Source organism: Salmo salar, chromosome 19, assembly GCF_965601325.2.
Source record: "Salmo salar chromosome 19, fSalSal1, whole genome shotgun sequence".
Lineage (NCBI taxonomy): Eukaryota > Metazoa > Chordata > Actinopteri > Salmoniformes > Salmonidae > Salmo > Salmo salar.
In genome coordinates, this window is record NC_138309.1 from 64,382,528 (window position 1) to 64,403,260 (window position 20,733).

Below are 20,733 nucleotides of genomic sequence, written 5' to 3' on the forward strand. Positions count from 1 at the left end.
TGAATATGCTGTTGTCCGGTTGGAATATTATCGCAATTTTATGTTAACCTGTTGGGTCTAGGGGGCAGCATTTGCACGTCTGGATAAAAAAAATGTACCCGATTTAATCTGGTTACTAATCCTACCCAGTAACTAGAATATGCATATACTTATTATATATGGATAGAAAACACTCTAAAGTTTCCAAAACTGTTTGAATGGTGTCTGTGAGTATAACAGAACTCATTTGGCAGGCAAAACCCTGAGACATTTTCTGACAGGAAGTGGATACCTGATGTGTTGTATTGACTTTAAACCTATCCCATTGAAAAACACAGGGGTTTAGGAATATTTTGGCACTTCCTATTGCTTCCACTAGATGTCACCAGCCTTTACAAAGTGTTTTGAGTCTTCTGGAGGGAGATCTGACCGAACAAGAGCCATGGAACGGTGATGTCCCATTAGACACCTGGCGCGCTACTTCATGTTGGGTACCCTCGTTCCAATACGTTATAAAAGGCTATGCATTCGTCCACCTTGAATATTATTCATGTTCTGGTTAAAAAAGGCCCTAATGATTTATGCTATACAACGTTTGACATGTTTGAACGAACGGAAATATATTTTTTCCCCTCGTTCATGACGAGAAGTCCGGCTGGCTTACATCATGTGCTAACGAGACGGAGATTTTTGGACATAAATGATGAGCTTTTTTGAACAAAACTACATTCGTTATGGACCTGTGATACCTGGAAGTGACATCTGATGAAGAGAATCAAAGGTAATGGATTATTTACATAGTATTTTCGATTTTAGATCTCCCCAACATGACGTCTAGTCTGTATCGCAACGCGTATTTTTCTGGGCACAGTGCTCAGATTATTGCAAAGTGTGATTTCCCAGTAAGGTTATTTTTAAATCTGGCAAGTTGATTGCGTTCAAAAGATGTAAATCTATAATTCTTTAAATGACAATATAATATTTTACCAATGTTTTCTAATTTTAATTATTTAATTTGTGACGCTGACTTGACTGCCGGTTATTGGAGGGAAACGATTTCCTCAACATCAATGCCATAGTAAAACGCTGTTTTTGTATATAAATATGAACTTGATAGAACTAAAAATGCATGCATTGTCTAACATAATGTCCTAGGAGTGTCATCTGATGGAGATTGTAAAAGGTTAGTGTATCATTTTAGCTGGTTTTATGGTTTTGGTGACCCTGTCTTTGACTTGACAAAACATTACACACAACTCTTGTAAATGTACTGTCCTAACATACTCTAAATTTATGCTTTCGCCGTAAAACCTTTTTGAAATCGTAAAACGTGGTTAGATTAAGGAGATGTTTATCTTTCAAATGGTGTAACATAGTTGTATTTTTGAAAAATTTGAATTTTGACATTTATTTGGATTCAAATTTGCCGCTCTTGAAATGCACCTGCTGTTGATGGAGTGCACCACAGGTGGCACGCTAGCGTCCCACCTAGCCCCAAGAGGTTAAAAATACCATAAAGATTGATTTTAAACAGCGTTTGACATGCTTCTAAGTACGGTAATGGAACATTTTGACTTTTCGTCTCTCGTTCCACGCTCGCGCGTTACCCTTTGGATAGTGACCTGAACGCACGAACAAAACGGAGGTATTTGTACATAAATATGGATTATTTCGAACAAAAACAACATTTCTTGTTGAACTAGCAGTCCTGGGAGTGCATTCTGACAAAGATCAGCAAAGGTAAGAGAATATTTCTAATACTAATTCTGAGTTTAGGTTGCCCCGAACTTGCCCCGAATAGCTCACCGTGATGGCTGAGCCATGTACTCAGAATATTGAAAAATGTGCTTTCTCCGTAAAGCTATTTTAAAATCTGACACAGCGGTTGCATCCAGGGGTAGTCTATCTATAATTCTTAAAATAATTGTTATATATTTTGTCAACGTTTATGATGAGTATTTTTGTAAATTGATGTGCACATTCACCGGGCGTTTTGGTGGGAATACATTTTCTGAACATCACGCGCCAATGTAAAATGCTGTTTTTGGACATAAATATGAACTTTATCGAACAAAACATACATGTATTGTGTAACATAATGTCCTAGGAGTGTCATCTGATGAAGATCGTCAAAGGTTAGTGCTTCATTTAGCTGTGTTTTGGGTTTTATTGACACATGTCCTTGCTTGGAAAATGGCTGTGTGATTATTTTTGTCTATGTACTCTCCTAGCATAATCTAATGTTTTGCTTTCGCTGTAAAGTCTTTTTGAAATCGGACAATGTGGTTAGATTAACGAGAAGTTTATCTTTAAAATGGTGTAAAATAGTTGTATGTTTGAGAAAACTGAATTATGACATTTTGTTGTTTTTGAATTTTTCGCCCTGATATTTCACTGGCTGTGTCCCGCAGTTGGGACGCTAGCCCATAGAAGTTAAAAGAGCAATAGACAAAGTTATCATATGCATGCATTTTCTTTGTATAAAAACATACATGAAAGTAGGCTGATGGTAATAACATGTTAGTATGGTACCTGATGAAGGGTTGGTGTCGGAAGCAGCTTCTCCAGCCTAGACAGGAACTCCCACACCAGACTCTGCAGTGTGGAGTCATACTTGGGTCCAAATTCCTCTAGAAAAACATTCTAAGAAGTAAACAAGAAGAAAATTGTCCGTGCTTTTGAGTAATATTTTATGTTAACCTACTCCAAGTGAAAGAAAGATAGAAAGCCACGTCTTTCTGAATAATTGATCAGCTACACAGTCAGTGACAACACTGACCTGGAAGAAGTGTTCCCTCTTAACTGGGTCTTCCAGCAGGCTTTGAATCAGCTTCAGGAAGTTGGATTTTGATGCCTCCACCTCTGGATCAGGAGTCTACAGCAAGCATTACACACAGTCTGTCAATTTAACTAGCCAATGTATACCACCAGCAGAGTTACAAGTCTTGATAGTACACTGAGTAGCAGCACTCACCTCATTTTTACTAAGAGTGATGATACAGGTCCTCATCCTGTTCAGGTGTGGCTGGATGGTCTCGGAGTCGGCTAGCTGATCTGTACGACACAACTCCAGAACCAGCTGATAGAGTGAAAATTATATTAATTTACACATGCAAGTTAGAGACTGTACGCATTATATGCCCTGTGCTATCCCATCCCTCCTCTCCCATCCGTCCCATCTCTCACCTGTGCCCGCAGCCCCATGATGAGTTGGACTCGTTCTCTGTAACTCATCAGATCAGGAACTACCTCCAACACAGTGGTGACAAACTCCTCCACCAAGCCATAGTCCATTATGTCTCTCCGCTGAACAACTTGCCACAGAGCTGCAGACAAAAAGGCGCAAAGACGACAGTGGAATTGGTCCATCTACACAAAGCACAAATTCAGAAAGTTAGCTTGATGACAAAGACAACGTTAGGTAGACCCTAAAAATGTTAACAATATTAGGTAGCCCTAACAATGTTAACAATGTTCAGTATGCAAGCAGTTATAGGACTATTTGAGCTGTGTGTGAAAATGTATCGACAAGGCCACTGATAGATTGCATTTAGTTACTATGTAGCGACATATTGTTGTTGTTTGTGCTATAGCCTTGGTCGAAAAAAACACCTTTAACCTAGACTATAGCTAGTGTATAATAAGTGGTACTACACAGTAGAGGTCGACCGATTATGATTTTTCAACGCTGATACCGATACCGATTATTGGAGGACCAAAAAAGCCGATATCGATTAATTGGACGATTTTTATATATATGTAATAATGACAATTACAACAATACTGAATGAACAATGAACACTTATTTGTTTCAAATAAATAATGAAACATGTTCAATTTGGTTTAAATAATGCTAAAAACACAGTGTCGGAGGAGAAAGTAAAAGTGCAATATGTGCCATGTAAAAAAGCTAACGTTTAAGTTCCTTGCTCAGAACATGAGAAGATACGAAAGCTGGTGGTTCCTTTTAACATGAGTCTTCAATATTCCCAGTTAAGTTTTAGGTTGTAGTTATTATAGGACCATTTCTCTCTATACCATTTGTATTTCATATACCTTTGACTATTAGATGTTCTTATAGGCACTATAGTATTGCCAGCCTAATCTCGGGAGTTGATAAACTTGAAGTCATAAACAGTGCTGTGCTTCAAGCATTGCGAAAAGCTGCTGGCAAACAGAGGAAAGTGAGGTTTGAATGAATGCTTATGAGACTGCTGGTGCCTACCACCGCTCAGTCAGACTGCTCTATCAAATATCAAATCATAGACTTAATGATAATATAATAAACACAGAAATACGAGCCTTTGGTCATTAATATGGTCAAATCCGGAAACTATCATTTAGAAAACAAAACGTTTATTCTTTCAGTGAAATACGGAACCGTTCCGTATTTTATCTAACGGATGGCATCCCTAAGTCTAAATATTGCTGTTACATTGCACAACCTTCAATTATGTAAAATTCTGGCAAACTAATTACGGTCTTTGTTAGGAAGAAATGGTCTTCACACAGTTCGCAACGAGCCAGGCGACCCAAACTGATGCATATACCCTGACCAGTGTTGCCAACTCCTCAGTAAGGAAAGTAGCTATTTGCTGTTCTAAAAGTCACTAAATGAAGTCCTCACCTAATTTGCATAATTGGCCATGTGCATGTAATTGTGATGGACGCTGTAGGAGAGAGGAATAACGTCGTGGGAGAGACAAAAAGTGAGTAAAAAACACCCTAAATATGTTTAGAACTACAAATGAACTTTCTTCTGTCGATTCTTGATTTTTTTTAATGTCACAATTCCAACCCTCTTCCTTTATCTGGACTTGGGACCGGCAAAAGTGACCCAAAAGAGACACTCTGGCGGAGTTACTTTGTTTTTTATTTTAGTTTGTATTTTATTATTATTTTTTTGTTTAGTTTTCTTAATATGGTTTGGTTTTTAACCTTATGGTCCACTTAGGAGCCTACAACAAGTCACAGTAAAACTTGAACATTTTAAAAAAAATGTTTTGTATACAATCTACATTAACAATCTAAATGGACCAAAAAGAGACAATAGAAAAAACTGTCAATGGCAATGTGAGAAAATGATGGTAACTAGTCTGGCCCTAATTCAGGTTAATTGTTTTTTTTTTCTAGACCCCCCTCCACACACACACAGGCTGTGCTGGCTCACAGAAAGAGTGGGTCATCTTCATTTTGGTCAAGGCTCTCTATGGCAGGTTCAGCAACTGAGGGAGCTGACTTAAATGAGTAAGCAGCTGATGTGCCAAAAAGCTGCAAAACATTATCAGGCAGCTGGTGCTCATAGCAAGCCTCACCAGACAGCTTCAGTCCATATCGAATGTACAGGATTGAGTTAAGGGTCTGCAAGGACATTCGATTTCTAAGTTTGCTTTTTACCACACTCATCTGACTGAATACTCTCTCGACTTCAGCATTCGAGTGTGGCAAGGACAACATAGACACAGCAGCCATGGCAAGTTCTTGAAACGGGTTGATATCAGGTGCGTCCCTGAACTTCCAAATCTCACTCCACAGAAGCCCAGTGTGTTTTTTGTCTCATTCCATTTACTAAGATGGATGGCACACCATTGCTGGACAATCTTCTCTATCCTTGCAGGGGAGTAGCCAAGGAGCTTGGCTATTTTTTCTATTTCTCCAGGGCTCTTATTGTGCTTTAGTTTCCTCCACATTGAAAACTGTCATGTACTGCAATGCTTCGATGTTGTCCGGCAGTCTCACCCTCAACTCATTAGTGAGGGAGATGGTGAAGGCTACACACCGCTTTCGGACATTGTTTTCATCCTCAGGCGCAAGGTGGAGCTCAGCTGCCTTTGACTCAAAAAGGTAACCAAAGTACGGTTTGGGACTGATGTATCCATCTATTGGCCCTTTGAGTACAACAACATTTGCCAGTGGATTCAGCACCCTGCTCACAGACTTGATCAGGCTAACCAAGCTGTCAAGTAGCTTACGAGGATCTACTTGCTCTCCCTCAAAAGCCTTGATGGCCAACTGCACCTCACCCAGCACTGACTTCAAAAAAGTCAGATACAATATGTTTTGAGGATCACTGTACATGGAGTATAAAACCTCAGCCATGTAGCAGTGTTCACTGGACTTGGTGACTGCGAAATGCAGCCTAAGCTCCTCCCACTGGTCCAAAATGCATGAAACCGCGGGTTCAATGGAGAGCCAACACCTTGGTTATCTGTAAAGGTTTCTCCCCACAGTTGATGGTCTCATATATGGCCTTGTAGGCCTCCCTGCGCTTTGGAGACACTGAAAACCAGTTAAGTCTCTCGTACCAAGTACTCCACACTACGGGGAATGGTGTCATTGGAAGCATGACTTACAGCAAGCTGCAGAGTGGCACACACAATGAATAAGAACCAGATATTTGTAGCCATACTCCTCCTTCAGCACTTTATGGACCCCATTGTTAATCCCCGTCATAACAGAGGCATTGTCAGTCCCTATCCCCAGGAGTTTAACACTTTTTAAGCCACAACAGCACGGGCTATAGATTTGGCATCTCCTCCCTCCAACTCAACAAACCCCAGAAATGTTGGATATAATTGTCTGCTTGGTGTCACTAAAGTACCTTATCACAACCCCCAGGTACTTAGAAACACTTACATCTGTGGACTCATCGAGGAGACGGCTGAAACTCTGGTCACCCACATCTGCGACCAACTTTTTCATAAAGTATGGTGCTAGAACATCATTAATCATTTCTGTGCACTATGTCCTGTGCATTTTGAAGTGAGTAGCAGCAGTGGAGTCTGAGAAAGCAGCTCTACATCATTCTCCAATGTGATCACATGCCAGCATGGAACAGTGTTCAGTGATAGCTAATGCCATGGTGGCCTCAGCCTTTTTTGCAGTCAATTTTTTTAAACCATAAATGGCAGCTTGTTTTGGGTGGAACTGTTATAAGGCTTTGCCTTTTGAGTATGTTTTTGAGTTGTCATGTGTTTTTTTTACATCACTAAGTTTGGCGTAGAAATCAGCCTTACAATACAGGCAGTATGCCCGTGTATCATCTCCAGTAAACGGCTTCAACCAGCCTTTGAATTCAGGGTTTGATTCCCACTCCTTTCTGGATTTTTGATTGTACAGTTTGGACTAAGACATGATGAGCTAGCCAGCTAGATGTTTAGCTTATGTCACAGAGAGGCACACAAACAGTGGACAAGGTGAGTAAGTGACTGAGGCTGTGTGAGTCAAATGCAGTGATTTATTTTAGACAAAGAACATTTTACATCCTGCCCTGAATGAAAGCCAGGGCGGGATCAGCCAGCGGTGGCTTCCCGCATGCGCGATTCATTTGCAGTCTGGATGCGGAGGGGTGAACATCTCCTGCTCTGACTGCAGCTGGGAGGGACTGCTGCATGAGGACTGGGCCGCCTGTGAGTGCTTTGGGACAGGGTGGGGCCCACAGCAGCACCCGCTGCTCGTTGAGAAGAGTAAGAACAATACGTGCTTTCACGTCAGAGTCTCCAATAACACCAGAAAAAGTCACTAGATTTGAAAATGTGTTGCTAGAGGGGTCTGAATACTCGCTAAATATAGCGACAAAGTCGCTAAGTTGGCAACACTGATGACACCCAAAAATGCAGATTACCCATTGTTATTAAAACTTGAAATCGGCCATTCCGATTAATCGGTCGACCTCTACTACACAGTTGTTAAAGCAATGTGTAACACTCGTTTTTGTTGGTGGCCACTCTTAGATGGTGCATAGCTAGTTCTCAGACTCTGTTGCATTCTACCTTCTCCCTAGTTTTCAGCCATTAGCTTCTCTTACGACTGCCTCATGTGAACAACAATTTCGACGCTTTGTTTAAACGTTTAGAAACGTCAATAATCATTGCTTGTTATACGGCTTTCGAAACACATGACCCTTATCTTTCATGCTAGGTAACTAATTAGTACAGGACTCTTGTCTTTCGTAAACAAGCACTGTAACATGGAGATATGGCCGAATGGGCACACTAGTAAGGTGCGTATAATGTGTTTTTAATTATTTCTTGCTGATATGAAAGATAAGGTCTTTATGCTTCCAAAACCGTACCGCAAGCGACGCGTGTTAATGTGCAGATTGAACTTCGGGACTCTTCACAAAATCCCCCCCTAGTAGAAGACGCTTCGTCCAATAACTTACGTGTAATGTAACGTTAATGGAAGTGAGAGTCATGGGCTAGTAGCTAGCTAACTTTGGTAACGTTAGTTTGTTTTGGGAAATATCTGCAGAGGTGGCCACTGCAACAACTGATACCGACAGCTTCCTATCCATTTACCTTCTTCCTCCAGGGGCTGGTTTTGCATTTTGAGGTCCCTGGTGTGTCAGTGTACAGTAGTCTAGCCTAGAGTCAGACTACCTAGGCAGCGTGTTTTACAAATAAAAATGTGAGCTTTCTCATCCCACTACTCCAGATTCGAGAGCCTCGTTTCAGGAAGGTGTGTGTAACCCGGATGTTCAGTTACACAACGCGGAAATACAGGATAGAGTCATTCGCCAAACTGATAAGTGAAACAAACATCCAAACAATCATTTGAAGATTAAGGGCAAATACTACGACTGGAATCTAAATCGGTAAGAAAGAACACATTTCCCCTCTAAATAATAGTTGATCATCTTTGTGTACCGTCCTTGTATGTGTCCTCTTTTTTGTTATATTGTTTAAAAAAATTTTTTTTTAACTGCATCGTTGGGAAAGAGATCGTAAGTAAGCATTTCACGGTAAAGTCTACACCTGTTGTATTCGGCGCATGTGACAAATACGATTTGATACCTAGCTAGTTACGTTATAGTAGTCAGCTAGCTTACTAGAAATGCTAGCGTAGTAGCGAGTAAGCTACTAAAATGCTCCAGCCATCGCTGCTAGTCAACTATCTATGCATTTTCCACTTACTGACTGTTGTTTTGTCATCTAAGTTAGCTAGCTAACGTATGAGCTGTCTGTCATATGGTTGTTCAACTGGTAGACTTTGTTGTACTCTTAACTTAGGCAGTGCACTGAAACTCAACGTCCTAGTTGTTAGTTAGTTAGCTAGCTAACGTTACGCCAGTGACAGCTTTTGGACATACACAGTTGGTGAACAAAAATATAAACGCAACAATTTCAAAGATGTTGCAGAGTTACAGTTCATATAAGGAAATCAGTCAAATTAAATGAATTCATTAGGCCCCATGTTGGTCACAGATACCTTAAAGGTAGATGCGTGGATCAGAAAACCAGTCAGTATCTGGTGTGACCACCATTTGCCTCATGCAGCGCGACATATCTGCTTTGCAGAGAGTTGATCAGGCTGTGGAATATTGTCCCACTCTTTAATGGCTGTGCGAAGTTGCTTGGTATTGGCGGGACCTGGAACAAACTGTCATACACGTCGATCCAGAGCATCCCACACATGGTCAATCAGTGACATGTCTGGTGAGTACGCAGGCAATGGAAGAACTGGGACATTTTCAGCTTCCAAGAATAGTGTACAGATCCATGTGAGACGGGGCCGTGCATTATATGGCAGCGGATGAATGGCACGACAATGGGCCTCAAGATCTTGCCAGGGTATCTCAGTGCATTCGAATTGCATTTGAGTCATTTAGCAGACGCTCTTATCCAGAGCGACTTACAGTAGTGAATACATACATTTTATACATGTTTATTTTTTTTGTGCTGCAGGATCATTACACAGGTGCACCTTGTGCCGGGGACACATCGATAAATGTGTTCGTAGTCCATATTTTATGCCTGCCCATACCATAACCCCACCGCTACCATGGGCCACTCTGTTACAGCGTTGACATCAGCAAACTAATCTGCCCAGGGACTGCGGTTGAAAATTAGCAGGTTGGCTAAAACATCACTTTTACTGAAACGTTGGTTAATGTGCACTGTCCCTGTAAAAATAAACTCAATCCGCTAGCTCGCCCCCACAACACCATACACGTGGTCTGCGGTTGTGAGGCGGGTTGGACATGCTGTCAAATACTCTAAAACGACATTGGAGGTGGCTTATTTAACATTATATTCTCTGACAACAGCGCTGGTGGACATGCTTGCAGTTAGCATGCCAATTGCATGCCCCCTCAACTTGAGACATCTGTGGCATTGTGATTTTTTTACAAAACTGCACATTTTAGTGTGGCCTTTTATTGTCCCCGGCACAAGGTGCACCTGTGTAATGATCCTGCTGTTTAATCAGCTTCTTGATATGCCACACTCGTCAGGTGGATGGATTATTTTGGAAAGCAGAAATGCTCACTAACAGGTATGTAAAAACATTTGTGCGCAAAATCTGAGCGAAATAAGCTTTTGTCCGTATGGAACATTTCTGGTATCTTTTATTTGAGCTTATGGAACATTGGACCAACACTTTACATGTTGCGTTTTATATTTTTGTTCAGTGTACATAGATGGCATCAAATAGTAAAGAGCAATGATGTAAATAAACCTTGGAATGCTGATGCTATGTATTGGACATTGGGAGCCTTTGAAGCCTCCTGTCGGCCGTATTGGCACTCCCCAGTAGGAGCAGTACTCCATAGGAAATAATGGAATTCTATTCTACAAAATTACATGTATTTATGTATTTGTTTGTTGTTGTAGTGGTGAACATGGCATTAGTAATCCCCAAAAATATAATTTAAGGAAGAACTGACAAAATATCATTTAAAAGATGCATTAAATGCATTAAGGTGTCTGTAATAGAATAAACATGGCAAAAACAAATGTGTAGACACTAATAAATTCATTTCTATAGCTTCCTAAATATATTTTACAATGGTGTAGGAGTGCCAAGATGGAGGTGCGGTGGCTTCAACACAGAGCCCCAGGCCTGTCAGTCATCTACATCATTGATAAAGAGTGCACATTATAGGGACACAGTTTTTGTAAGTGTTTTTTTTAGCCAGCCATGCAAAATCAGACAGACAAGATGCACCCCGTGGAGGTATTTCTGGACATAGTTTATAATGCTTTGGTTGATATCGAATAGGCCAACTGCCTACCAACACATTAACTGAAGAGGCTCTACTTCATATCTGCCAATGTTTGGGTTATCAATATTAACACATCATGCCAGGAAGATATGGTGGCCAATAGCAAGACTGCTCTCACACGAGGACCCGTGTGGTTTGCCTAACTTCCACCTATACCTGCAGGGACTTTCCAGCCAGACTAACTGTGGTGTTTTTTTTTTATGCTTCTACTTCTTGTCAGTAATCGTTTATCTATCTTTTCTCTACACCAGCACCCCAGTTGCTGCACTTCTTCTCTTTACTTTGCCTGGTTTCCGGCTCCGATCAGCTCAGCCCTTCGAACCTGATCCCCATCTGTGCCTGTGTTATACGGATCCCAACCGCTGCCCCCACGTATCGGAATTCCACTGCTGCTCCAGACCCCCCCCACCCCGCTGTCTCTCTTGGCGTGGCCAACCCCTCTCATTCAGGATAGCCTCTGCACAGCTCCATGGCGGGCCGTGGAGGACCGGCGCGACCCAACGGCCCGGCGGCAGGCAACAAGATCTGCCAGTTCAAGCTGGTGCTGCTGGGGGAATCGGCGGTGGGCAAGTCCAGCCTGGTGCTGCGCTTTGTCAAGGGCCAGTTTCAGGAGTACCAAGAGAGCACCATCGGAGGTGAGTTATTTAGTGTGTGTGTGTGTGTGTGTGTGTATATATATATATATATGTGTGTGTGTGCTTTACTAGATCTCATTGCAAGAATGGCATCACCATATCATGGCTGTTAAAAACAAAGCAAATGAGGTCAGACCAAAGGAAAAAGTGTAGGGTTGACACTGAAATTGCATTTATTTAACCTTATTTGACCTTTTGTAGTCAACGCAATCTATGCTCAAGCAAGTCAATGTAGAGGACGATGCAACCGTAGTGGAGATGTCATTAACGCCCAAAAAGGAAATGGATTAAAACTGTAGAACGGCATTTCTGCCGGATGTTAGCCTATCGTATGCAATTCACAATAGTGAGCTCCAGTCAACGATAGAGGGCACAGGAAATGGCCGCAATGTAAGAATTGTTAGAGGGGCCAAAGGTTGACATGCCTCATGGGTCCTCACTGCTGGAGAAATGGGCCTTGTTCAAAAAATGCAATCTTTCTTCCTCCCTTCTAGTAGGTAATCAATGATTTAATGACCCAGTCATGTCAGTGATTGGGCTCAATAAAGTGAGGTAGGAAGGAAGGATTGGAACGAGGCCATGGACTCTCTGCGCTGTCATGTGATTGTGGAATTCTAATGTTTGTCATTTACAGACATGGGATTAGCATTTCTCTCTGCAGTTCTGATCTGTAGAAGCAGCAGTGCTGTGCTCGTTAGGAAGTTAATCCTCCAACCTGTTTGGCAGGACATGGTTAAAAAGCACAAATGATACCAAAAATACACATTTTCTCAAATGACCTTGCATAACATTATGAGCCTATTACAAAGTACTGTTTGTTGATAGTGTCCAAGTTATTAGTTTTTCTTAGTCACTGAGGACAATGAATAGAAGTCACTTTGATACTCATAGAATAAAAAGGAAAGTTTAACAACTTCCTAAGTCTGAGGGTGGTTTAACCTTCCAGACTTGGAATTGTAGCAATTTGCCACCCAGGGCTTTTACTTGCGACATAGTTAAATGCACTAAAGAGGAACAATGGGTACATATTGAAGATATGCACGCTCGTCCCAATAATCTTTTCCCGTGTCTATTTTCAAAGGATAAAGCGAAGAAAATGAACAACTTCATAGTTAAGAACACTTTTCAACAATATTGAAGAAGATTTGAACGTATTCTACCAGAACTAATATCACCCCCTAAAAACACAACCCTATGGAACAATCCCTGGATAGCTTTTCAGAATTCACAGATAAATTGTGTGTGTTTTTGTATTATAAAAATAGAACCCTATCAAAGTTCCTTTTTTTTTTTTTTAACGCCTCTGCGTTTTTTAACGTGTGTGTACGACTCAGTTGGTAGGCCTCTGCGTAGAGCAAATTGAGGAACTGCAACTGAAAGCTTTCCCTACACTGGATAGGTTTTAAGTGCCAGAAATGACAAAACAAATGTTGACATTGAAGAGAGTGGGAGAGATTGACATGTCAACCCCGCGTCATGGCGCACTCTATTGCGGTGCAACGTTACTGATCGACGTGCCGGTATAAATGTGTTAAGTAGAACAGACCTGCTTCTCTGTCATGTAGGAATAAAGTCAGTGCTATATAAGACATTTCCGAATGTAATGAACACCGCTCGGTTTCCTCCTCTGACATATCCACTTAACTTTTCTTCCCTCCCTTCCTCCATCTTACTATTATCCAGCTGCCTTCCTCACACAGACTGTCTGCCTGGACGACACGACGGTCAAGTTTGAGATTTGGGACACGGCAGGCCAGGAGCGATACCACAGCCTGGCGCCCATGTACTACAGAGGAGCCCAGGCGGCAATTGTGGTCTACGACATCACCAACAGAGTGCGTAAAGGCTCTTTATCTGTTTCCCCTTACAACTGTGAAGGCAGGGCGTCCAATTGAATTTAATGACCAGTGAAACCAATTGTTTGGTCCTTTTAAGAATATAACTTGTCAATGCTTTATGGGCTTAGTTCAACTCTCTTACCCTGTCATAACCTTAATGTGTAAATGATGCATTCTGTTCCTTTTGCGTGTTTCACCAGGACACTTTTACGCGAGCAAAGAACTGGGTGAAGGAGCTGCAGAGACAAGCCAGCCCCAACATCGTCATCGCTCTGGCTGGGAACAAGGCCGACGTCGCCAACAAGAGAGCCGTTGATCTCCAGGTGAGAACAATTCCCACGCCGTGTGTGTGTTTCATTGATTGACAACATAACAAAACAGTTAGTATGATAATAACAATATCAGATGCTGATGAATCAATTGTTAGTTTTTTTTTTTTTGTCATAGGCCAAATGGTCTTCTACTATTTGGTGTGGTACTATGATAGTGTACATTTTAAACAAATGTGTACATATACATACATACATACAGTTGAAGTCGGAATTTTACATACACCTCAGCCAAGTACATTTAAACTCAGTTTTTCACAATTCCTGACATTTAATCCTAGTAAAAATGTCCTGTCTTAGGTCAGTCAGGATCACCACTTTATTTTAAGAATGAAATGTCAGAATAATAGTAGAGAGAATGATTGATTTATTTCAGCTTTTATTTCTTTCATTACATTCCCAGTGGGTCATAGTCATTAGTATTTGGTAGCATTGCCTTTAAATTGTTTAACTTGGGTCAAACGTTTTGGGTAGCCTTCCACAATCTTCCCACAATAAGTTGGGTGAATTTTGGCCCATTCCTCCTGACAGAGCTGCTATAACGGAGTCAGGTTTGTAGGCCTCCTTGCTCGCACATGCTTTTTCAGTTCTGCCAACACATTTTCTATAGGATTGAGGTCAGGGCTTTGTGATGGTCACTCCAGTACCTTGACTTTGTTGTCCTTAAGCCATTTTGCCACAACTTTGGAAGTATGCTTGGGGTCATTGTCCATTTGGAAGACCCATTTGTGACCAAGCTTTAACTTCCTGACTGATGTCTAGAGATGTTGCTTCAATATATCCACATAATTGTCTGTCCTCATGATGCCATCTATTTTGTGAAGTGCACCAGTCCCTCCTGCAGCAAAGCACCCCCACTACATGATGCTGCCACCCCTGTGCTTCATGGTTGGGATGGTGTTCTTCGGCTTGCAAGCTTCCCCCTTTTTCCTCCAAACATAACAATGGTCATTATGGCCAAACAGTTGTATTTTTGTTTCATCAGACCAGAGGACATTTCTCCAAAAGTACGATCTTTGTCCCCATGTGCAGTAGCAAACCATAGTCTGGTTTTTTTATGGCGGTTTTGGAGCAGTGGCTTCCTCCTTGCTGAGCGGCCTTTCAGGTTATGTCGATATAGGACTTGTTTTACTGTGGATATAGACACTTTGGTACCTGTTTCCTCCAGCATCTTCACAAGGTCCCTTGCTGCTGTTCTGGGATTGATTTGCACTTTTCGCACCAAAGAATGTTCATCTCTAGGAGACAGAACGCGTCTCCTTCCTGAGCGGTATGACGGCTGTGTGGTCCTATGGTGTTTATACTTGCATAGTATTGTTTGTACAGATGAACGTTGTACTTTCAGGCATTTGGAAATTGCTCCCAAGGATGAACCAGACTTGTGGAGGTCTACAATTTGTTTCTGAGTTCTTGGCTGATTTCTTTTGATTTTCCCATGATGTCAAGCAAAGAGGTACTGAGTTTGAAGGTAGGCCTTGAAATACATCCACAGGTACACCTATAATAGGCTAATTGACATAATTTGAGTCAATCAGAAGCTTCTAAAGCCATGACATCATTTTCTGGATTTTTCCGAGCTGTTTCAAGGTACGGTCAACTTGGTGTATGTAAACTTCTGACCCACTAGAATTGTGATACAGTGAAATAATCTGTCTGTAAACAATTGTTGGAAAAATTATGTGTCATGCATAAAGTAGATGTCCTAAGTGACTTGCCAAAACTATAGTTTGTTAACAAGAAATTTGTGGAGTGGTTGAAAAACGAGTTTTAACCTCTCTAGGGTATGTGGGATGAAATCGTCCCACCTACTCAACAGCCAGTGGAATCCCGTGGCGCGTTATTCAAATACCTTAGAAATGCTATTACTTCAATTTCTTAAACATATGACTATTTTACACCATTTTAAAGACAAGACTCTCGTTAATCTAACCACACTGTCCGATTTCAAAAAGGCTTTACAACGAAAGCAAAACATTAGATTATGTCAGCAGAGTACCCAGCCAGAAATAATCAGACACCCATTTTTCAAGCTAGCGTATAATGTCACATAAACCCAAACCACAGCTAAATGCAGCACTAACCTTTGATCTTCATCAGATGACAACCCTAGGACATTATGTTATACAATACATGCATGTTTTGTTCAATCAAGTTCATATTTATATCAAAAACCAGCTTTTTACATTAGCATGTGACATTCAGAACTAGCATTCCCACCGAACACTTCCGGTGAATTTACTAAATTACTCACGATAAACGTTCACAAAAAACATAACAATTATTTTAAGAATTATAGATACAGAACTCCTTTATGCAATCGCTATGTCCGATTTTAAAATAGCTTTTCGGCAAAAGCACATTTTGCAATATTCTAAGTAGATAGCCCAGCCATCATGGTTAGCTATTTTGAACCCCACCAAGTTTGGCCCTCACCAAACTCCGATTTACTATTAGAAAAATTTGATTACCTTTGCTGTTCTTAGTCAGAATGCACTCCCAGGACTTCTACTTCAATAACAAATGTTGGTTTGGTTCAAAATAATCCATAGTTATGTTCAAATATCCTCTGTTTTGTTCGTGCGTTCAAGACACTATCCGAAGGGTGACGCGCCCGACACGTTTCATGACAGAAAAATTCTAAATATTCCATTACCGTACTTCGAAGCATGTCAACCGCTGTTTAAAATCAATTTTTTTGCGATTTTTCTCGTAAAAAAGCGATAATATTCCGACCGGGAAACCCTGTTGTCACGTTACAGCAGAGATCCTCAGTTTTCAATAAAGAGAGTGTAGAAGCCCAAGAAATGGTCAGAGACGGCACTTCCTGTAAGGAATCTTCTCAGGTTTTTGCCTGCCATATGAGTTCTGTTATACTCACAGACACCATTCAAACAGTTTTAGAAACTTTAGGGTGTTTTTTATCCAAAGCCAATAATTATATGCATATTCTAGTTTCTGGGCAGTAGTAATAACCAGATTAAATCGGGTACGTTTTTTTATCCAGCCGTGCAAATACTGCCCCCTATCCCCAACAGGCTAATGACTTCAACTGTATACACATACATACACACACACGCATACAGTGCTGTCTGAAAGTATTCAGACGCCTTCACTTTTTCCGCATGTTGCTACATTACAGCCTTATTCTAAAATGGATTAAATCGTTTTTTCCCCTCTCATCAATCTACATACACACCCCATAATAACAAAGCAATAACTGTTTAAAAAAAAAAAGTTTAACATTTATAAACTGAAATCACATTTACATAAGTATTCAGACTCTTTACTTAGTACTTTGTTGAAGCGCCTTTGGTAGCGATTACAGCCTCGAGTCTTATTGGGTATGACGCTACAAACTTGGTACACCTGTATTTGGGGAGTTTCTCCCATTTTTCTCTGCATGTCCTCTCAAGCTCTGTCAGGTTGGATGTGGAGCATCGCTGCACAGCTATTTTCTGGTATCTCCAGATATGTTCAAGTCTGGACTCTGACTGGGCCACTCAAGGACATTCAGAGACTTGTCCCGAAGCCACTCCTGTGTTGTTTTGGTTGTGTGCTTAGGGTCGTTCTCCCCAGTCTGAAGTCCTGAGCACTCTGGAGCAGGTTTTCTGTACTTTGCTCTGTTCATGTTTTCCTCAATCCTGATTAGTCTCCCAGTCCCTGCTGCTGAAAAACATCCCCACAGCATGGTGCTGCCACCACCATGCTTCACCGTAGGGATGGTATTAGCAAGATGATGAGCGGTACCTGGTTTCCTCCAGACGTGAAGCTTGGCATTCAGGCCAAAGAGTTCAAGCTTGGTTTCATCATACCACAGTCTTTTTTTCTCATGGTTTGAGAGTTCTTTAGGTGCCTTTTGGCAAACTCCAAGTGGGCTGTCATGTACTTTTTTTACTGAGAAGTGGCTTCTGTCTGGCCACTCTACCATAAAGGCCTCTAAGAAGAGTCTGGGTGGTTCCAAACGTCTTCCATTTAAGAATGATTGAGGCCACTGTGTTCTTGGGGACCTTCAATGCTGCAGACATTTTTTGGTACCCTTCCCCAGATCTGTGCCTTGACCAATCCTGTCTCAGAGCTCTACGGACCTCATGGCTTGTTTTTGTTTTTTTTCTCTGACGTGCACTGTCAACTGTGGGACTCATCATAAATATATATAACACACACACACACACACACAGGTGTGTGCCTTTCCAAATCAACCACAGATGGACTCCCAAGTTGTAGAAACATCTCAAGGATGCTCAATGGAAACAAGATGCACCAGAGCTCAATTTTGAGTCTCATAGTAAAGGGTCTGAATACTTATGTAAATAAGGTATTTCTGTTTTTTATTTTCAAATACATTTGCAAAGCATTTCTAAAAACCAGTTTTTCCTTTGTCATTGTGTGTTGATAGATGAGGAAAAATATTAATTTAATCTATTTTAGAAAATGGCTGTAACGTAACAAATTGTGGAAAAAGTGAAGGGGTATGAATACATTCCGAATGCACAGTATGTAAAACAAAAAATACTTTGTCGTCCACATTGTCATTTAGGGCCAATTTCCTGGAATTGTCAATGGAAAATCTTAATTTAAATAGCTTTTTAGTCCAGGTCTAAACTCAATCTGTGTCCGGGATACCCCCCTTAATGCTTAAGAACCTGTTATAGCCTTGAATAATCCCCCAAAATTCTGTATTAATAATATAATTGTCCTGTCTTTACAGGAAGCACAGGCCTATGCCGATGACAACAGTCTACTGTTCATGGAGACTTCAGCTAAGACTGCTATGAATGTCAACGAAATCTTCATGGCCATAGGTAAGGGCAACCATCTACCCAGTGAGTCCCAACATACTCCAAGCACTATTGGCCTATAGTGATCACACAGAATGTATGATTACTATTCTATGGGTTTGTCTCAAAAGCCTAAATAGACCTTCACCCTTACATTGTTGCTACTTTAAAAACCCAGGTATAGGATGAATTCAAATTGGTGGATGCCTACTACATTTACGTTTCATTTTTGTTATATAGAAAACGTTCTTATCCAGAGCTACTTACCGTCAGTAACTACCAATCCAATTCCTATCCTGTTTGCATTGTCTTTCACTAGTCCAGATGGCGAGGAATCCACATTTTGGATGTTCTGTTAATTCTGGGAGCACACGAACGCAGCATTAATGGCCCACTCTACTCTACTCTCTGTCCTTGTAGCAAAGAAGCTGCCCAAGAACGAGGCTCAGGGCACAGCCGGGGCAGGGGGCCGGGCCCGGGCAGGAGTGGACCTTCAGGAGCCCGCCCCCCAGGGCCGCAGCGGCCAATGCTGTGGCGGGAGCACTTAGCCGATATCCAATGAACTGACTGAACGAGCCCAGACCACAAATATTATCAAGACAACCAATCACGGCCTAGAGAGTAATGATGCGGGAACTGTTCTCACCCCCCCCCCCAATCGAAAGGAGACCCTTTTTAAAATTATAAGCTAGAGAATTTCAGTGCGACCCTCTCATATACTCTCTATCCCTCCCTCTGCTATACCTCCCATCTTCCCCCTCTCTCACTTTAATCTAATACTAACTGGATTATGTCTTAACATTTTCTGTCCTTTAAAAAAACATTATGTCGATGGATCATACCAACTGCTATTAGCCTTTTTGTCCAGGTGGCAGGTGCATGTCGCAAAGGTTCAGTTGTCTTTTCCTCTTAAAATCATTTTCTTCCTTCCATGTTGGTCTTCCACGTCTGGAAGAGGGAAAATATGCTCCAAGGGGACAATGTGTCTTACGCTCTTTCTCCGGATCTGTCCATTTTGTAAATTAATATTAGCCTTTGTTTATTATTACCGCTGTTCTTTTGGCACGAGTGGGGGATGATTATATAGGACACACCTAATGTGGTTTCCGACCCGTGCGACAAATTAAACTGTAACGGTAACGCAGTGAGCATTTTACCACCTTGTACACCACACAGTCATTTTTAGCATCATGTTTTTGAATCTGTAAGATAAATGTAAGACCTGACATTTTTTTTTTTTAAAGATGACAAGATTTTCTTGGCCAAAATGTACATTGTTAATGGGAATAAATGTTTTAAAACAGTATAACAATCATTTGTTCACCACCAATCAAACAACTGTTCTGTTGGGGGGGGGGGGGGGCAGCATGTGGTAGGCCAGCCTCTGACATGAGATTTAAATCATGTATATTGTTATCAAATAAACTTATCTTGTAGTTTGAGGTAAAAAATACACTATTTGCAGAGTTGAAAGAGTAAGGAACCATGGTTCTTATTAGGGGAGAATTTAACATCGTCCACAGCACCCCATTGAACACAGCCAACTGACGAACCTGTGGAAAAGACAGTAAGTAAATTGACCCCTCTTCTACATCACATGAAAACTGGACTATTACAGTATGTCTTGTGCAAACCCCTGCTTTCCTTCCTTGAATCATTTTTCTCCTGTGTTAACGCCTAGTGCTGAATCCTGACGACTTCAACTTTCGCACAGACCTGCCATTGACGTCAATGAAACATTTGAACAAACAAAATTATTGCAAAAGGTAAGAATGCATCCCTTCAAACATTCCACTGTACTATCTACAATGAACAAAAATATAAAGTTGCTGGATATTGGCGGGAACTGGAAAACACTGTTTACATGTCGATCCAGGGCATCCCAAACATGCTCAATGGGTGGCATGTTTGAGTATGCAGGCCATGGAAGAACTGGGTACATTTTCAGCTTCCAGGAATTGTGTACAGAACCTTGCGACATGCAGCCGTGCATTATCATGCTAAAAGATGAGGTGATGGCGGCGGATGAATTGCACGACGGTGGGCTTAAAAAAAAAATGGGCCTCACAATTGTCCTCAGGATCTCATCACTGTATCTCTGAGCATTAAAATTGCCATTGATTAAATGCAATTTTGTTACGACACCGAACTGCAGTCAGGTCAAGATCC

General features: G+C 41.3%; 2 protein-coding genes across 3 annotated transcripts; one reads left to right on the forward strand and one right to left on the reverse strand.

The window, feature by feature from the left end:
- Nucleotides 1–1,119: 1,119 nt before the first annotated feature.
- LOC145862321 (TERF1-interacting nuclear factor 2) lies at nt 1,120–8,429 on the reverse strand. Of its 2 annotated transcripts, XM_082965883.1 has the most exons (5): nt 8,280–8,429; nt 3,166–3,348; nt 2,954–3,058; nt 2,759–2,854; nt 1,120–2,622 (listed from the first exon to the last, which is right to left on the reverse strand). In XM_082965883.1, exons 2-5 carry the CDS (start codon nt 3,346–3,348, stop codon nt 2,500–2,502), a joined length of 507 nt encoding a protein of 168 aa, XP_082822009.1. In that variant the 5' UTR covers nt 8,280–8,429; the 3' UTR covers nt 1,120–2,499. The 2 variants fall into 2 exon arrangements, 1 of the variants encoding a protein (XP_082822009.1); XR_014381670.1 differs by lacking the exons at nt 1,120–2,622; nt 2,759–2,854; nt 2,954–3,058; nt 3,166–3,348 and adding an exon at nt 7,199–7,429 and having other exon boundaries at nt 8,280–8,422.
- On the forward strand, nt 8,425–19,867 carry LOC106579142 (ras-related protein Rab-5C). The gene is made up of 6 exons (XM_014158741.3): nt 8,425–8,575; nt 11,236–11,619; nt 13,303–13,454; nt 13,658–13,780; nt 18,495–18,588; nt 18,985–19,867. Exons 2-6 carry the CDS (start codon nt 11,454–11,456, stop codon nt 19,110–19,112), a joined length of 663 nt encoding a protein of 220 aa, XP_014014216.1. The 5' UTR covers nt 8,425–8,575; nt 11,236–11,453; the 3' UTR covers nt 19,113–19,867.
- Nucleotides 19,868–20,733: the final 866 nt, after the last annotated feature.